Source organism: Elaeis guineensis, chromosome 10 (assembly GCF_000442705.2).
Source record: "Elaeis guineensis isolate ETL-2024a chromosome 10, EG11, whole genome shotgun sequence".
NCBI classification, from domain to species: Eukaryota; Viridiplantae; Streptophyta; class Magnoliopsida; order Arecales; family Arecaceae; genus Elaeis; species Elaeis guineensis.
The window spans coordinates 19318641-19336471 of NC_026002.2; the positions used below are offsets into that span (position 1 = coordinate 19318641).

Consider the following 17831-nt stretch of genomic DNA (forward strand, 5'->3'; position numbering starts at 1 on the left):
CGTTGACGACCAGTGAGAAAATTCTGTATAATCTAATTGTCACATTTGTGATAATAAGATGAAATTTAGTTAGAACGTAAGTTAAGAATGTGCGATAAAATGAGAAAGACTGTCAAGATGAATAAAAATAGAAAAAGTATTGTCTATCTGCAAATGGGATCAGGAAACGCAGGGATCTTCTTCAATTCAATTTCTTGACTCTGCGAACTTTTCTTTGGAAAAAAAACAAAAATAAAAAACAAGATCGCGCAGGGATCATAGCCATATAATGCAAAAAGATTTATATATTTGCAGCACCTAACAAGCAAAATACCCACGACCAAAATAGATAACCGATTAAAGAAGAGATTGATTCACAAACACACATGCCATCTTTGTTCCTTCTAATAACTTATGCTACAAGCACTTCGAGATGCTGTTTTATATTACCGAAGTCGAAACTTCGAAGTCTCCACTCAGAACCCTTGACAAAAGAACAATGCCACTACCAACGACCCTCCCCATCCCTTCACAATCAAACGCCAAGAGCCACATCTTTCTCCACTCCAAGTAAATAAAACCCGAGCTCGTCCACCTTCTCCTCTCTGTGACCAGTTACATAAGGAAGACCAATTCATCCCTCTCTCCACTTGGAAACTACCATGCATCCTACATGCTACCGCTACGTCCCGAGATATATATATATATATATATATATACACACACATACTGGTTTTACTGCTTGTAGGGAGCATAGGAATGGTCAAAGCCAGGCATGGGTGGATCCTGGGATGTGCTTGCCCCAGACCCATCTCCACCACCATACATCCCATAATAGTAGCCTCCTGCGCCGTCACCATAGAGATGATTGAGATGAGAGGGACCAGAAGGTGGTGGGACAACAAAGCTCGGAGGTGGTGGCTGCGGAAAGAATGGGACGACATCGGTGGATGGGTTGGGGCTGCGGTGTCTGATGGTAGGCAAGGGCTCGCCACGGATGGAGCCGCGGTGGTCGCCCTCGAGCTCCCGGTAGCGCTGGAGGTAGAGGCTGAGCGGCTCGATGTAGTCGTCGAAGCCAAGCTTGCTCATGGCCCAGAGGACATCCTCCGCGGTGATGGTCTTGCGCTGCTCTCGCTGGCACCGCTCGTTGGCCTCGCTGGTGATGAAGCTGATGTACTCCGACACGCACTCCTGGATCGTCTCCTTGGCGTCATCAGAGATCTTGGCATGGGTTGGCAGCACCTTCCGCATGATACGGATCACGTTAGCGATTGGCATGAACCTGTCTTGCTCCCGTACTGAACACTGCCCGGCGGCCGCTGCCGGGTTCCCATCACTTGACCCACCATAGTTTGCGTGGTCTCCTCCAGTACCCGAGCCAGCCATTCTAGTTCGATTATTGCTAGTAGTTAGTCATGTAATAGAAATAGCAAGAGATCATATGGGGAAACATAAACATGCAGAAACTGAACTTGGAGCCGGGAGACAGTGAGGGGGAGACAGGGAATCCGTTTCTCATTGAAATGTATAATAATAATAATATCGTTACTATATATAGGGCCTTCCATGAAAGAATACGTACCGAGTGACCTGAACTATTAATTTCCGGCGACTGGTTCCAACCTCTCTTAAAGTGAGATATTGCATTTTAACTCTTACATCAACTCTGAGCTAATCCCCACACTATCCGTGCCAGGACTAGTTCAAATTCAGAAATTAATGATATATTATTGCATGTAACCCCCCGCTGTGGATAGACATCAAATATAGGTCGCGGCGCTTCAGGTGCTGGGGATGCTTCAAACTTAGAACATAACTATATTGAAAAAAATAAGCTCCCTACAGGACTTGCATTTTACTTCCTGATGGAAACAAAGAAGGAAAAATTAAAAAAAAAATCTGCTTTTTGGAGGTGAAGGGACAAAATTTAACCCGTTTGGATTTAGACTCATTAAGCACAGTACTTTCATGCAGCGAACAATACCATTAGCCATCATTTTTACGAAACTAGTGTTGGGAAAGGTAGAGAGGGAATAAGAACAAAGGACTTGATAGGAGGAAGAAGGGGAAGAAGATGACAGGAGAAGAGTGATTGTGGTAGTCCGGCAGTACTGGAGGTGGGAGAGGAAGAGGGGAGGGTAGTGGTGGGGATGGTTGGGTGACGGCCATTGTGGAGAGGGAAGGGGGGGTTGTGGGGAGAGAGAGAGAGAGAGAGAGGAGGTGGTGGTGTCCGGCCATACCTGGCCGGAGTCGATGGCGCGTCGAAGGCAACGGCGGAGCACGAGGTGAGATGTGTGCCCTAGGAGTCCTGAAAAGGTAGTGTGAGACAAGAGGTGGAAAGCCCGAATTATAAAGCCTAGCACACGACGACAAAAAAACGCACCTCGTTACCATAAGTTCTCGAGAACAGACGATCTTTAAACACTTGGACGATTTCAACGACTTTTGATCTCCTGATGCTGGCGACGACCACGCATCAATAGACGTGCCAGATTGAAACAAGTCATGCAGAGCGTTTGGTATTATTGCCCTGGACTCACGTGGTGATATGCCATCAACATACACGAGAAGTTATCGTGTAGTAGAGTAACATGCATGACGAAGTTGGCACGAATGAGTCAATGTGCTTCGACCACATGGAGAAGTCATGTGGTATACAATCCAGAAGAAAGAATGGGTCGATATGCATACACCATGCTACTGTGTGGTAGTCTGGCATGCATGGTATAAGGAACTTACCTCGTTACCATAAGTCCTCGGAATGAACAATTTTTAAACACTTGGATGGGAGCGGATTCGCTGGACTAAGCGGCATGCAGTCGACCGAGTCCACCTAATAAGAGACTGCCATGTAAGCCAACCACGGGCATCAAAACGTAAAGGCCTACCGAACCGTTCCATCTATTTCCTCAAAAATTTGACCATTTAAAAAAAACAAAAAAAAAAAGCAAGTTTCAGAAAAATGAAATCTACTTATTGGAAAATTTTCGCTAAACTCTTGCTAAATCTCTACTGTTACGATACATATTGGACGACGCCAACACCTTTAGCTCTTGTTTGATCAGGAAATACTTTTGACCCGGGGCTATCTATAGCTCTTGTTTGATCAGGAAATACTTTTGACTCGGGGCTATCTACAGAACTAGGTTTTTGGTTGATTAAAATCATCCCAAATACAAGACATGAGTGCGTGTGCTGCGTGCGGGCGCGCGCGCGGCGCGTGTCAGATCAACTGAAACTTGACCTCAATTCAACCCTATCTACACTTCAGTACGCGAGATAACATGGCATTTAATCATTACTTTTTAGTCGTGGCCAAGGATCAGTTGGGCCTGCTTCACGTCTAATTAATGCTGCATACAAAGTCATGCGCGCGCGACTGGTACGGCTCTGACTGGACCTACTAGAACGATAGCTAGGACTAAAGAAGGCTAGATCCAAGGTCAAACCAATGGATCAGGACTCAATACCTTTACCCACTCAACAGCCAATTATAGGCAACGGTCAGACCAAATCATATATTGACTATGATGAACATTGATCAGAGAAATCTGCCGAGATTCATTATATAAATACAAATAATATATATATATATATATATGTATGTACACACACACACACACGTGCAATATACATTTCTATGGCTCCGTCCAAATGCTAACCTAATACCTGTTAAGTCCATGCGGGTGGTTTATACCCATAACCCAGAACGTTGCTATCCCCCCTCTCCAGCCAAATATGCACCCCATCGGTCCAGACCTCTCCCTTGCTCCCCTTGTCTCTTCCTCACTCTCTAATTCAATTCCATCACAAGGTCTCGATTTCTCCCGACCAAGCACACCAAGGCCTCTTAGTGTTCCGAACACACAACCCAAAAGTTTAAGGCATTAGGAGAAGAGCCGACCCAAGCCACCCATTAGGCATCTTTTTTATTAGTCAATGTCAGACTATGACAATCTCTCATCCAATCTCGCGATGTTCTTACCATGGCTGACTCCTTAAAGAGAGAGGGGTTCACCCACAGCTTTGTTCCCTCTCTCCCTTGTCTTGTTCATTGATTTATTGAACATTAACCATTTTTAAGTAAAAGCATTTACTCCTGAAGCGCAAAAAGCGGAGTCCCTTTATAATATGTTTTAGCAGATAATAATTGATGCTTTGACCTGTTATTTCTTAAGAAACTTCAAATACTTTAAATCACTCAATAGAAAATTATCAAGTAAAACTAAAGTAATTAAGCGAAAGATTTCATCATTGCATGACTAGCTACAATAGAAAAGACTATTCATGATGATAAAAATCATTGATAGTTTAATAAAAATTAATATTTGATAACATAGACAAACACGTCATTAAAACTGATAATCATTGATAGATATTTTAGACAAACGCAGACTCTAGCAATAAACTGACAGCCAACTTACAAAAATTGACCACTACATGAGCTTAGAGTTCATACAGACCCGCTTAGGCCCATGCTTCATGATAGCTTTATGTCCGTCGACATTCTTCAATCATATAACCAGAGCAATTAAATCCTGGTGCTGCTCATAAAGTTTAGCCTACCCTCATCAGTTTATATGGAGTAAGCTGCCTTCATAAAGTCAGACCATATAAGTAATTCTCTTTATGGAAAAAATGACATTTGAATATCTAGTACTATCTCTACTAATATTTGCAGAGCTTAAGCACATCATCCGATTTGTCTCCAATGTACTCTAATGGCAGGCGAAAACAAGAATAGCACCCAAGTGTGTTTTTTGTCTAGAGGTTCTTGCAAAACAACATCTAAACATTGGTATTACCGAGCTGGAAATGTATACATTTGTATATGACGAACAAAAATCGCAATTGACTCTTTCAATACATGGAATCACCATATCTTCTTTTTGACCCAAAAAAGAAGCATGACAACTCCAAGCACAACAGCAACTGGAGCCCACTTCCGAATCAAAGCCTGGTGCATGAATGACGATCCCAGATCAGCTATAGATTTACCACTAATGAGAAAGAAAAAACATAGAAAAAAGGAGAAGCTATAAGCACATGGCATACTTATGGTATCCAGTCCCATGCGAGCAACCCATGTGCCTTGCTATACTACATAATGCATGTTAGATAAATGATAAATATAGATAATAAAACAACTATAAATAATTCATCCAGAAGATAACTTACAAATTATTATCTTCAAAAAAGAAGACATGATGCCCCTATTGGGGGAAGAAACAAATTGGAGAACTGTATCCACAGCAATAAATGGATGTGCCAACAACCCATTATGTATTGACGCAATGCCACCCTTCTATTACTACCAATAACAATAACAATATTGAATGGATAACAATGTTCTGCATGTGCATGAGGAGAATCAAGTTTCCACCCAAAACTTATCTAAAAAGGACCAGAAAAGAAAAAAGAGAATCCTATCACCTACACTGGCATGCATACAACTAGGTAACGCTGGGGTTGGTGCATAAGAAGCCATACAGTTCCAAATGGGTACCATGAATATGAAGGGTTTTAGAATCAAGGAAAGTATGCTAAAGGGCTACAAGCATAAGGTTTCTCCTGAGCACTCCTTAGCCCGTCCTCTAAGAGTCTTCTAACATGCTAGTAGGCTTGTGGGCAATATTCAAGTAATTCTGAATTGGTTTGCTTTAGACAGATGGAGCAGAAAATATTGATTATAACAATATTATTTGTTAATAACTGATTTGAGTGTCTAACATTTCCACTAATAATCTGTTACTCCATATATGACTTTGACTTGGGATGCTTTTTGTGTCATCTAAATACTTGCACGATACATAGCAGCAGTAACATCAATTTGCAATCTCTGGTCTCAGTTCTAGGTCACCAATTGGTCCTTGCTGTCTGATTGAAAGTGTAACCCTACAGATAACCAGAGGCACAACCACTATGAACTTGGCATCAAAAGCTGAACTGCAATAATTACACCTTAGTTCCATTTGTATAAGAACTCTCTATTAGCTGTTTCATAATCTACTGTGACATAAAGCTATAGTCTCTCAGAGTCCACTTATGAAAAAGATCTTTCTACACAAAAAATCCTTAGGATCACCACATCATATAAGCTACTCAAGTTTTTGAGGAACAACCAAATATCCTTCAACCACAGATATCATATTCAACCTGAGTACCTGCAGCACTAATTAATGTTCAGAATACTTTTGATCAAGCCAAAAAAGAGACTGCAGATATACTCAAGTATGTAACGTCTGACACTTAAATTCCTGATTCCTGACATCACAGGAACTTCCAAAACTAAGGGGCATTAATAAGATGGACAAGCAAAGAAAAAACTTGGAAAGCTGAATTGCCGCAGGATCATGCTACAGTCTGGTCAATTAAAGCTACTGATAAGTAGAAATGGCATAAGCCTGCTGCATCTTTGAATCACAAATCACTAAATTAAGGTGACAAATATTTTCCAGATCATACCCCAACTCCCTTGCAGGTTCTCATTCTCCATGCACTTTGAATAGAGAAAAGAGAGGTATAAAATGAAACATTGATATATATTACATCTTGTTCTCACCCTCATTATTGCCTAAGTTCTGTTTGTCCCTAACACATGGAATGATTGATTAGGTATGAGATGATTTGCATCCCTAAACTTCATCTGTCCACATCCATCCTCGAACCTAACCCCATAATGGTAGGACAAGACTTGTTGGTTGGCAAGGATAATCTTGTAGATCAGCATCAAGATGTCCACTTCTCTCTCTTAGAAGTGAAATGGTTTCTTCCACCAAATTTCCCAAATACTCAATTTTGAACATCTTGATTAGCGAGCAAAGGACCTCATCATTCAGGCAGTCAAGACTTGTACGCACAGCATACACTATGTAAATCATAGTTTATTTGGGGGTCCTTGGGTTCTAATACAGACTTTATTTGAACTGAAGGAGCTCTACAAAATAAGAACTTTAGGACGCCTAAGTGACTAAATAGCAAACTGATTCATACACTAATGACATGGGAAAGCAATATAACCAATATAGTAATTAAAGGCAAACCATTAACAGGATGTTTAGTTCAATCTACAAATACCAAGAGTACATTCAAACATTGAAAAATAGCATGCAATAATTCTTACATTGTTTTCTTCTAGAAATTCCCAAAAGTTAAAACATATTATAGAGCTACCACAAAGGAAAACAGAGGATAGATTTGCCAGAGGTACAATTCGCTATCAGAACTAAGATGCAGTTCCAAATAGACAAATTGGATCTGAATTCACAAATATTACCATAATACAATTTAATCTCCCATGATCTGACTGCATATTACAGAAAACAATGTTCTATTGTTTCCAGCTCAGATTGGAGTCTTTTCTTTTTTCGGTGATATAGTCCAAAGTCTCAAAGGAAGAAATTTTGCATGTGTTCGTGAAAAGTTTTGATTTAAACACAAGGAAGCATATATTTGCTTCTATACTCCATGGAAGAATTTTGTTGAATTACAATAAGACTGTTTTGCAGTTATTCAGAGCATCCATCAATCATTTTGGCATAGAGTTATCTGGGAGAATCGATGTTTGCATATCTAAAAGCCAACATGATCACCAATAATTCCAAGTATTCTTTTGAATTGTTGGAAAGTATGATTCCAGACCATAATATGCCACATCCCAGGCATAAAGATTTATTAATGAACACAAAATTTATGGCTTAGAGAATTTTCTAACTCCAGTCTCGACTTCCCAAACATAGACCTTTAATTCATGTAACACTTATTTAATACAACTTCTTTGCTCAAGAATATATGAAGAAACTTCATCCTTATTAACATTAAATATATTTAGGTGCATATGTAATTTCCCCAAAGATGTCCCTACAAATTAACCAATTATTACTTCTCCCTCATTGTTGTTAAAGTAAGTTGAGTTTGTTTTATAGAGAGGATAAGTTAGCTAGTGGCAAAAACTTCTCAAATTCTAGCTTTTCCAATAGTGGTGGTCTGCTTTGGCGTATTGGAAAACAGATGTCAGTGAAGGGTTGATAATGGCTTATGGCGAATCTTGGCTCTCTTTTGGAGTGGAAAGATATCTGAGTATAATGAGATATATGAGAAGGGTCATCATTTGGTTGAGGGAGCATCCTTTTTTCAAATTTTTTGGGTGGATCAGGGGAGGGGAGGATGGTTGTTGTCAGTGTGAATATCCGAAGGTTGATCTACCATCATGATATTTCAAACTAATTTAGTTTGATAAACCTTAAACACAATGATGTAGCCCAAGTACTTCACACAAAATTCTAGAATATGTATAAATTTCACAGTAGATAGAGATGTAGATGTATAATCATGTTATTTTTACCTGCCGATTTAGATCTCTTGCCTTGTCTGCATAGATGCGAGATTCAGATGTTAGCCGGCTTGACAGTTCACTAACCTCTGCATGGACAAGTCATCAATAGATATCAACAAAAAATGCTAATTGTTTACTATACATTAAGTCAACACTCTATGAAACTTAAGAAATTAAGAGTTTCTGCTTTCTGAAAAAATAATAATAATATGATGAGGGTATTCTAAAATGAAATGCATGGGTAAATTTCCTTAACCCCCTAAAGGTAATTCAATATTATCTTATATTATTTGTAGCTTAATGACTTGAATAAATAATGTAAATAAGTGAATTATGTATTTGAAATAGGAAACTATTATCCAGATCCAGGGTACACTAACATGCTGGGTTTCCTCGCCATATCATGGAGAGAAATATAATCTAAGATAATATAGGAGACCATCACAAAATCCTACTAAAAGGGAGGAGCTATTTAACTACAGACACTCATATTTGCACAATGTAATCAAGCTCTATTTTGGAGTATTAAAAGCTCAAGTTCGAGTTTGGTGTTATGACAAAGTAGACCTTGTTCATGTTTACTTTAGAATCCAAGTTAAAGGTGTACGCATATATGTCAGGTGTGTTTGGCATAATTAGCATGGTTGATTTTCATAAATTTTCAAGCAAAAGGTAAGTTTATATAAGAAATTATGCAATTAATTAATGGCTTTGGGAGAAGCTACAAAAGCCATCATTTTTATTGTTAATAAGATGAGGTGCAAGGGTGCACCTGGCCCTGATTGACTCAGAATCAACTCAAAACCAAAAGGAACTACATTTAGGTTTTACCAAAATAGGAATTAACCCTATCAAAACCAACCATAACTAATCAAAATTGCTCCAAGTCTGAGATACATAAAATACAAACTTAACCAATACTGAGTACGGTTGAACCGGCCAAATCATATCATGTTCAGGGATTGAGTTCTGATTCAAATTTGAACCCCATAAATATCATCTAAAGCAGCTCTAAAGCAACACGGAACCCTCCCGCTAAACTCATTTTTCCAAAAAAAAAAAAAAAAAGATCCAATAAACATGACCCAGAGCGCAAAAAGTGTTACTACAACATGTATATTTCTATGAGGTGGTCTCTTAAATAATTCCATGGATATGTATGTCGAATTAGTTTGTTATATGAGCAAAGTAAAACCTAATACACCCCTAAAAAGTATTTCTGTAAGGTCTACAAGAATTTTTATATTATTTCAATTTGTGTAAAGCAAGTTGTTAGGATATCCTACACATAGCTGACAAATCTTACAGTGCCAAAAGCGGTAGGAAAAAAAGTGATTTATTTTCATATGAACCAAAATGAGTTGACAGGATATCCCATCTAAAGAGTTAAGAAATCTTACAATGTAAAAAGTGGAAAGAAATAAAATAACAATGTAATTTATTTTCATATGAACCTTTTCTTGCTGGCTGTTATGCTTTGATTTTCTTTGAAAGATTAATAGCATGAGGTTTTTCTTGTGATCAAGCAACCAAAGAAGTATACTCATAGATCTAGTTAAAACTTTTATCTTCTCTTGAAAAACAATATGGTAGATGGCTTACATAAATTGCTTATCTTGGATAAATTGCCTTATTGTGAGATTGCTAATAGATATACTGTATAGAAGCAGAAATTGTCAAAAAACAAATCAATTTCTAAAGAATACATGTATGGGATGTTATGAATGCAATGCCACATCTTGCACTTTTGCTTATGGCCAACTAATTTAACCAAACGACAATATGTAGAGCAATAAAGAAACAAAAGGATTACAAACTCACGATCAAGTTTTTCACCGACGCCAAGTACTTCTTGAACATTGCGAGTCATTATTTGGTGGACCTCATAAAGTTCATCATTCAGCTTTGCAAGGTTGCGCTGGGTACGAGTATCCAAGTACAATTTCTTGGTCTTCTGTATGAATGTATCTTCACAACAAAAATATAAAAAGACAATAAACCAGCTGACATAATGAGAAATCAAACATGTGAAGAAACAAAGAGTGAGTGCAAATGAACAGAACATACCAAACTTGATAAAAGCATACGGCCTTGCTGCCGTTTCAATTTGGTTCCCATTGACTCTCTCAAACTCATTTTTGAGGTCTTCTAGGTATTGAAAAGCAAGTTTTTTGGGATAAGAACGATCGCACATTGTCAAGTAACAGACACGACCTTCAATGATGTAGCTGCGCAGGTAGTCAAGGTAACAGTGAAATATGGCAGAACATTATGGCAAAAGCAAGTGATCTATAACCATCATATCAAGCATACATCGGTCAGGCTGCTCAGCAGTTCAAATAGAAAACTGAAGTTCGCAGTACCATTCATGAGGGATATACTAAAGGTCCAGCACTTCTTATGGTAAAGCCTTTTTGCTCATTCAAAAATTAAATATATATATATATATATATATATATATATATATATATATATATATATATATATATAGACACACGCGCGAGCGCGCACATGAAGAGTGTCTGATTCCCCACTCACAGATGTATTTAGGGTAGAAAAGTCAGCAATCAGAAAGAAGTTACATTTTTGGTAGAATATTTAGAAATTAGAAAAAAACTAAAATTACCATGGGAACATGTTTCATAGGATAACAGAAAGCATAAGTTCAACCACAGCAACATTCCAAAAGAAAATGGCTTCAATTTTACACAAGTCTTGAATCAACAAGATCTGATCATACAAACAGAAAATGTAGTACTATCATCCATAAATGCACGCATCAGAGGATACTGAAAAAAGTAAGGACCAGTCTCAATTGACATTCTTGAAGCCTCATTTTGTCCTTTAGACAGGTTCTTAAATAAAAGCTTAGCTTGCTGCTTGTAGAATTCAATATCTTTCTGATCACGGCCATCATCCAACCCTTCTGCTAACGGAAGCCCATCAGTAACACGTGCTATCATTGTCAGCTTCACCATCTTATCTTAAACTAAGAATTGAAGAAACTGATCTTTCAAAACCACCTGGATAAACAGGAGCAGACATTGACAAGTTTAGAATCTTGATGTAACAGTTGATTAATACTGCTGCTCTGAAACTGATATAAAGGTGTCAAAACAAGAGATTCTCAATTCGGCTGCTTGCTATTAGATGTAGTCAGCAAACAATCAGCTTCATATCATAAATATCTATTCTCAACATGGTTAAAACCACAATCAGACAGCTATCATGATTAGCACCATGAAAAATTCTTTAATAAATAGTTTATTTGCTGTCTTGGCACAAATCTGGGCAAATTAAGCAAATAAGAAATGTTAATTTGATAACCCCGATTCATTTACTTATTGCAGGAACGGGAATCTAAGATAGCATCTTAAGTTCTTGGGGCCTAGAAACTCTGATTTGCATTCCTGTGCATTAGTGTCCGAGGGCCTCAAAAACAAGACAGTGATCATCATGTACGAACTGCAAAATTCAGAAGCAGTTCTAAGCTTGCCATTAAGGGGATGTCACTGTTATTGAGAAATGACAAAATTATTAAAATAAAGTAATAAAAAATGTATGAACAGTTCATACTGTCAAGTTTCATGTGCTTGGGTTAATAACGACAGGTTTATGACAATCATTGTGATCTTATTAACCTCAGTATTCCTGGGCATTAGAATATACTTGAACATGCTGATTTGTTACATCATACCAATAATGAAGGTCTAGCATACTTCTTTGTCTAACACATTAAGCCCTGTTTGGAAGGTGGAATAGGCATGGAACAAGGGAGTTAGTGAGGGGGGGGGGGGGGGGGGAGGGCAGGGGAAGCAATTGCTTATCCTCTGACAAGGAATAAACACACTGTCAGATAGCAGTGATTGCCTAACCACGTGGTTCATCCTCTAACAAACTGAACTGATGCCAAGTCGGAACAGTTCAAAAGGTGCTTGCAGTTTGGTTATAAAAACCCTGCCCCACACCCCCCCCCCCCCACATGGTCCAATGATCTAAGTGCCTTCAAGGCTCTCCCTCTCTCTCTAGGTCCACAGCTGGTCGGCATTGATAATGACATTCCTCTTCCGCATTGACGTCTCCTCTTCTTGCACAACCGGCATGCCAAAGAACATGCAATCCTCATCCTCATCCAGCTCTGCCCTCCAAGAAAACCAGCCTCAAATGGAAAACCCTAATCCTCTTCATCTTCCGCATTTACACTTGTGCCAGCCCCACTGCCAAACTCCCTGCAGTCGAATCCCTCATCTGCTACTTTCCCCAAGGCCATGCCCAGCAAGCATCCTCCCTATCCGATTCCAAAACCCCCCCTTGGGGTCTCCACCACTGGTAGCTAGTGCGCCCCCCCCCCCCACCTCCTTCCTCTACTACTTCAATGCCATCAAGTCCTCGTCAATTAGATCCTCCCCCCTCTCTACCTCTCTTCCTTGCTCTCTCCCTCCCTCTCTCTCCTTCTCCCTCTCCCCCTTCCTCCTTGTTTTGATATGTCTCGAAACAGCACAATATAAACTTGCACCAGACCAAACCAGTCGCCAAACCAATACAAGCCCAAGCATCGGTTCAACAGACGTTGGTTAGACCATATAAGCAATTACATGGGTAGGGATGGAATTGCTATTTCACCTGAATAGGGAAATCTCATTCCCCCTAATTACCCTTTTATCCTTATTCACTCTTGTGCTTGCAATAAAATCCAAATCTTGAATGCATTTTGTTCCCTCTCAACTTATGCCTTCAACCAAACACCAAATCCCCTATGCTATGGAATATGCCCTATCCCTCTACAATATATGGTAATATGATATAATTTTCCTTTATCCATCCAAATTCTATTTTGCATCCAAACACAAACAATATATTCCAAGGTTGTCAAATCACTTAGGCAATCCTTGGTATTGACCCCTTCAAAGGCCTAAGAAGGAAGCTTAGGTGGCTAGACGAGTGTTTGAGTAAAAATCTTAAAAATTAATAAAAGTCATGTTCTTATATAGTCATATATAGTTCATAAAATGCTTACAAAGAACAACATATTGATTAAATGTAAGGCTGTCTTTTTCTTTTCTGAAGAAGAAAGGTAAGACACTCATTTGCACTATAATTACCTAGGTCCACATGCTTAGGGATGCACGACCCCAAGACCTCAACCTAGAACCTGAAGTTGCTATGTAGAGGGGTGTGACCTCTGGGGCAAGCCCCAATTCACAAGATCATCAATTACCTAAAGTTATGGAATAATAAAATTTTTATTTAATTACTTTTAGCTTTAGTTAACAATTTTCCTATTAACTGATCTAGAGTATACAAACGGGCTCAACTTCTTTCTCTAATAGAATAAGTTCTTTTTACTTGAAAAATGGTCAAAAAATTAATGCACCCAATGGACCAATTAACATGGCATTGTATATCCCCACCCAAAAGGGGTGAATAATAGTGAATGAGGCACCCACTAAAGATAGAGGCAGCCCTTGGGCACCCGCATGGGCAATCCAATGTATGCACCTTGGTAGTAGCCTATGGTGACCTTAATATATTCCCACCCAAGGAATTCTGTACCGACCCAAACCGATCAGTACATCCCGTACTAAGCCAGACCAGCAGGGAACCGAAATGGTTTCGATATTCAAAACGGTTCTCGGAGGGAGGGAGAAGAAAGAGAGCGGGGAAGGAGAGAAAGAGGAAGAGGGCCTCCGGAGGCCATCCGACGTCTTGTCGAGGTCGGTACGCACGGAGGGAGAAAAGGAGAGAGAGTGGGAGGTCCTTACCAAGTATCCGAACAGACGACGCCTCTGCCACAATATCTCTAATGGCTGGTGAGCCCACGTCGAGGGGTCTGAGGGTGGCCGAGCCAGAGGAGGGCGTCCGCCCCCTTCTTCGTTTTTGAAATAGGGGTTTGCCCCTATTTCGGATTTTTTTTTGAATTTTAACACATGAAATCGGCAACCCAGTTGCCGACTTTCCGAATTTTAATTTTTTTTTAATTTCAGTATCCGATTTTTAAAAAAAAAAGAGTGAAGTAGGCAACATTGTTGCCGACTTCATCCGTTAAAAATCAAAAATCAAAATCAAAATAGGGATGAACCCCTGTTTCAAATCCACCATCCTCCATGGCCCTCGACCGCCCTCCGCTCCCTCCGTGCTGCCTCACCGGCCATCGAAGAGCTCGTGGCGGCATTGCCGCCCGTCCGAAGGCCTCTGAGGGCCTTCGGTGAGCTGATGAGGTCTCCCATCTCTCTCCTTCCCTCCCTCCCCACGTACTGACACTCGACAAGATCCTAGATGGCCTCCGACGGCCCTCTTCCTCTCCTTCTCCCCCCTCTTTCCCTCTCCCTCTCTTCCTCTCCTCCCCGCCCTCTCTCTCTTCCTCTCTTTATTCTCCCTCTCCCTTCTCTGCCCTATCAGTTCGCGTCGGTCCGGTCCAGTACGGACTCGTACCGAGCCGTACCATCGGCCGGCTGACATAGGCACCAGTACCAAGTCTACAAACCTTGTTCCCACCTATTGTTGTGCTTAAGTATTTGGTATGCAATATTTCAAGCACCCATATCCACACAATGTGGTCTTGGTGAACCATATCATATCCCAAAAACAAGCTATCGAATCCAACTTCGATAGATATTGCAGGTTTTAGTCAACCCTATGATATGATGCTATACCAAAAACGTGCTGTTGAATCCAACTTGGATAGATATTGCATTACAATCTACAATAGTAAAAGACAGAAGATACCCACAATGTCTATCAATTATGAAGGATTTGTTTCAATATTTATTGAAAAGAAGTTGATTTACAAATTACAAGTTTTGGGCCCTTAAATTATTTAACTTGAGGCTCCATCATCAGTAAACAATGATACCGGCCAATTAATTTGACATCCTGTCTCAGCATTCACAAGGTTTACTCCCTCGGAGGGGCATTCTTTGATCAGGATTACCAAATGGTTTCAGCCACACCACTTTCACTATACATAGTTAGATCTGAAAAATGAAGCAGAGAATGTAAGGCCAGATAGTTGAATGAGAAGCTGAACAAAGGATGTAAAATCTAGGATTGCATTCAGATCATAGACCAATCTTCAACTAGGTGGGCTGAACTTTAGTGCAAAGAGCTTTAGCATGAAGTCCCAAGAATTCTGACCTGCTATATTGTTAATGATTAGGCTATACTAGGTTAGATCCTCACGCAAAAAATTGGCAAGCTCAACTAGAATATCTTCTCCCATAATGTGAAGGGGATTAAAACACTTGTGCCAGGTTGATTAAAATTTTTTTGATGGCAAAGAAAAGGATGTCACACAGATGATGCTTGCAAGGATTGATTTCTGACCAAGTTTCCACACTAGATTTTACGTTATGATCTCATGAATGTCTATAAAAAAGATGGTTTTCAGTACGAGAGTTCATCAGTCTGCATTGCGCATATTGAGCCATACTAATGGGGAACTGATACTAAATATGACCACAATATTGAGTGTCGGTACCCAGAACAAGACCTTATCAGTACTATACTAGTTAGGTACCAATAAAGGTATGAATACTGGTAAAACTTGATATAAAAAACTTCCAAGTTCCAACATTCATAATACTTTTTATTATTATTATTTTGGAGGCCTAGCCTTGGATCTTTTAAGCATAAGGACTATCAGAGCAAAGGTAGACAACTAATTGTTGATGCACATGTTATCTACCATCTTGATGCTGGTCATATTTATCTTTAAAACATTCTAGTTAGCGACCTAGCCTACTTTACAGATTTTCAAAGAAATAGCTTTTTCAAAGGTAACCATATGTTATCCTCCATGCCCCAACAGAGAAAAAAATTCTAAGGTTACTAACTTCCCAAATTTATTGCCACATTGCATGTCGAATAATACCCATGTTTATTCCTTTACTCTGAGTAAAGGTTTTCAGAACCAACATAACACCCGCTAAAAAATAATCTTATGAAAGGCATCAACCCACAATTTAATGGTTATAAATGGAATTTAACATAACTTGTTGATATAGACAGGAAACTGATAAAAGCTAATTTAACTTCTATTTCTTTTTGGCGGGGAAATTTTGTACATTACCTTCTATTTTTACATATTACGTTTTCATTGCTTTATTTGCATCGTCTATTTTTTTTATTAGCTCCAAAAGTACAAATGGGTACCAAGATGAAGGCAAAGGTAGTCTTCCATTTACTAGAACAAGGCGAGAGAAGATGAGACAAAGTAATGAGATACAATAAAATTACTGATAAATTATGCAATTAGAGTTGCATGGTTTCCAATCAAGTAAAATCTATGTCTCTATCACTCCCCATTATATATCATCCCAAAAGCATCGGGAAATACTCAGGATAGCAAGACTAGAACTTACCTTCACAAATCAGTTGGGTAATATATGCCGGTCTTTACTACAGTTTTCATAATCATAATTACGATTACCTGCCACTCTTGGAAAAGATGATCGCATACTGAAGGGACGAAAAGAAAGAGCAAATCTATCGCACTCTATTGCAGTTACAGATGTGAATTTCTAAAACCTCGTTTCTAGATTACAGTCCAGATCATTGAAAGCCCTGTGAACCTTCAATCCTCATTCATAAACAAATAACTTCTTGCATCATTTGGTTTTCCCATTCATCTACATACCCTAGATAGCAGTTATTAGGAAAAGAAAACAAGCAAAGAAAAGAAATTTGGGTCAAGCAGCCATATCGAAGCAAGACAATACCAAAATTTCTAAAGAACAATAATAAATCAAACTGCTAACGAATTACCATCAGCCGTCCCAATTCGAATCTTATCACGCTTCCTTTTTCGATAAATAAAGCCAAGAAACATAAGGAAACGAAATCACCAAACCCTAGATCTATTAACCTCGCCCAGATGAAAAATGAATCTATAAAGAAACATCAGACGACCCCAGATCAATATATCAACCGATCATCAGAAGCAACACTGTCGGCATCGAGAGATCTAGTAAATCCAAAGCCGATGGTGAATCACATGAACATCAGCCCGTGCTCGAAAAACGAAGGGAAAAAGATGGGGATTGAAAGGGGGATCGCAGGAATCGATGGTTACCGGCGATCTCGGCGTGCGGCGAAGGTCCACTGAGCGTATGAGTTTCGTTGAGATGAGGAAATGGCGGCCTTCGAACTCCCTTCGACGAAGCTATCGGCCAGGGAGTGGGACGGAGAGGGAGAGGAGGAGGAGCTGGAGAAAAGAAAAGCAGGGGACCGGTGTTTGGGGGGGGGTGAAATAAGATGTGCCGGCTTAAGTTAGTTGGTATATGGCATACGGCGGTGCTAAAATTCCCAGCGTAATTACGTGCGATGATAAAATTGTTCAAGTAAATCGCACCGGTATACCACATTCAGGGCAACCGCTAACCACGGCAGAAAGCTACCACAATTCACGCAATTTAGGAAAGGCCCCGCCCCAAAGATCATGCCAATACTTAAGGAAGGTAGCAATGCCTCCTGGCGAGTCCCCGGTGCCTAGATTGATAGCTAGGAACGAATCATATAT

The 17831-nt window shown here is 39.6% G+C and overlaps 2 protein-coding genes across 4 annotated transcripts; both read right to left on the reverse strand.

Annotated features, from left to right (window-relative positions):
* Positions 1 to 572: 572 nt before the first annotated feature.
* On the reverse strand, positions 573 to 2355 carry LOC105053276 (nuclear transcription factor Y subunit B-1). Its single transcript, XM_010934384.4, has 2 exons — positions 2220 to 2355; positions 573 to 1366 (listed from the first exon to the last, which is right to left on the reverse strand). The coding sequence occupies exon 2, from the start codon at positions 1363 to 1365 to the stop codon at positions 715 to 717; it is 651 nt and encodes a 216-aa protein (XP_010932686.3). The 5' UTR covers position 1366; positions 2220 to 2355; the 3' UTR covers positions 573 to 714.
* Positions 2356 to 4328: 1973 nt separating this feature from the next.
* On the reverse strand, positions 4329 to 17574 carry LOC105052827 (25.3 kDa vesicle transport protein SEC22-1). 3 transcript variants are annotated; one of them, XM_010933770.4, is made up of 7 exons: positions 17385 to 17574; positions 11105 to 11337; positions 10382 to 10542; positions 10136 to 10282; positions 8324 to 8400; positions 5035 to 5079; positions 4329 to 4936 (listed from the first exon to the last, which is right to left on the reverse strand). In XM_010933770.4, the coding sequence occupies exons 2-6, from the start codon at positions 11290 to 11292 to the stop codon at positions 5035 to 5037; spliced, it is 618 nt and encodes a 205-aa protein (XP_010932072.1). In that variant the 5' UTR covers positions 11293 to 11337; positions 17385 to 17574; the 3' UTR covers positions 4329 to 4936. The 3 variants fall into 3 exon arrangements, with proteins under 3 accessions (XP_010932072.1, XP_010932071.1, XP_010932073.1); XM_010933769.4 differs by lacking the exon at positions 5035 to 5079; XM_010933771.4 differs by lacking the exon at positions 5035 to 5079 and having other exon boundaries at positions 4751 to 4979.
* Between the last annotated feature and the right edge of the window lie 257 nt (positions 17575 to 17831).

Bases quoted from the DNA above. Each gene is read 5' to 3' on its own strand.
- LOC105053276 (XM_010934384.4), bottom strand. From the start codon at position 1,365: ATGGCTGGCTCGGGTACTGGAGGAGACCACGCAAACTATGGTGGGTCA.
- LOC105052827 (XM_010933769.4), bottom strand. From the start codon at position 11,292: ATGGTGAAGCTGACAATGATAGCACGTGTTACTGATGGGCTTCCGTTA. The intron at 10,543-11,104 runs GTATCCTCTGAT...CTACCTGCGCAG, and splicing joins ACTGGTCCTTACTTTTTTCA to CTACATCATTGAAGGTCGTG. The intron at 8,401-10,135 runs GTGAGTTTGTAA...TTGTCCATGCAG, and splicing joins CGTCGGTGAAAAACTTGATC to AGGTTAGTGAACTGTCAAGC.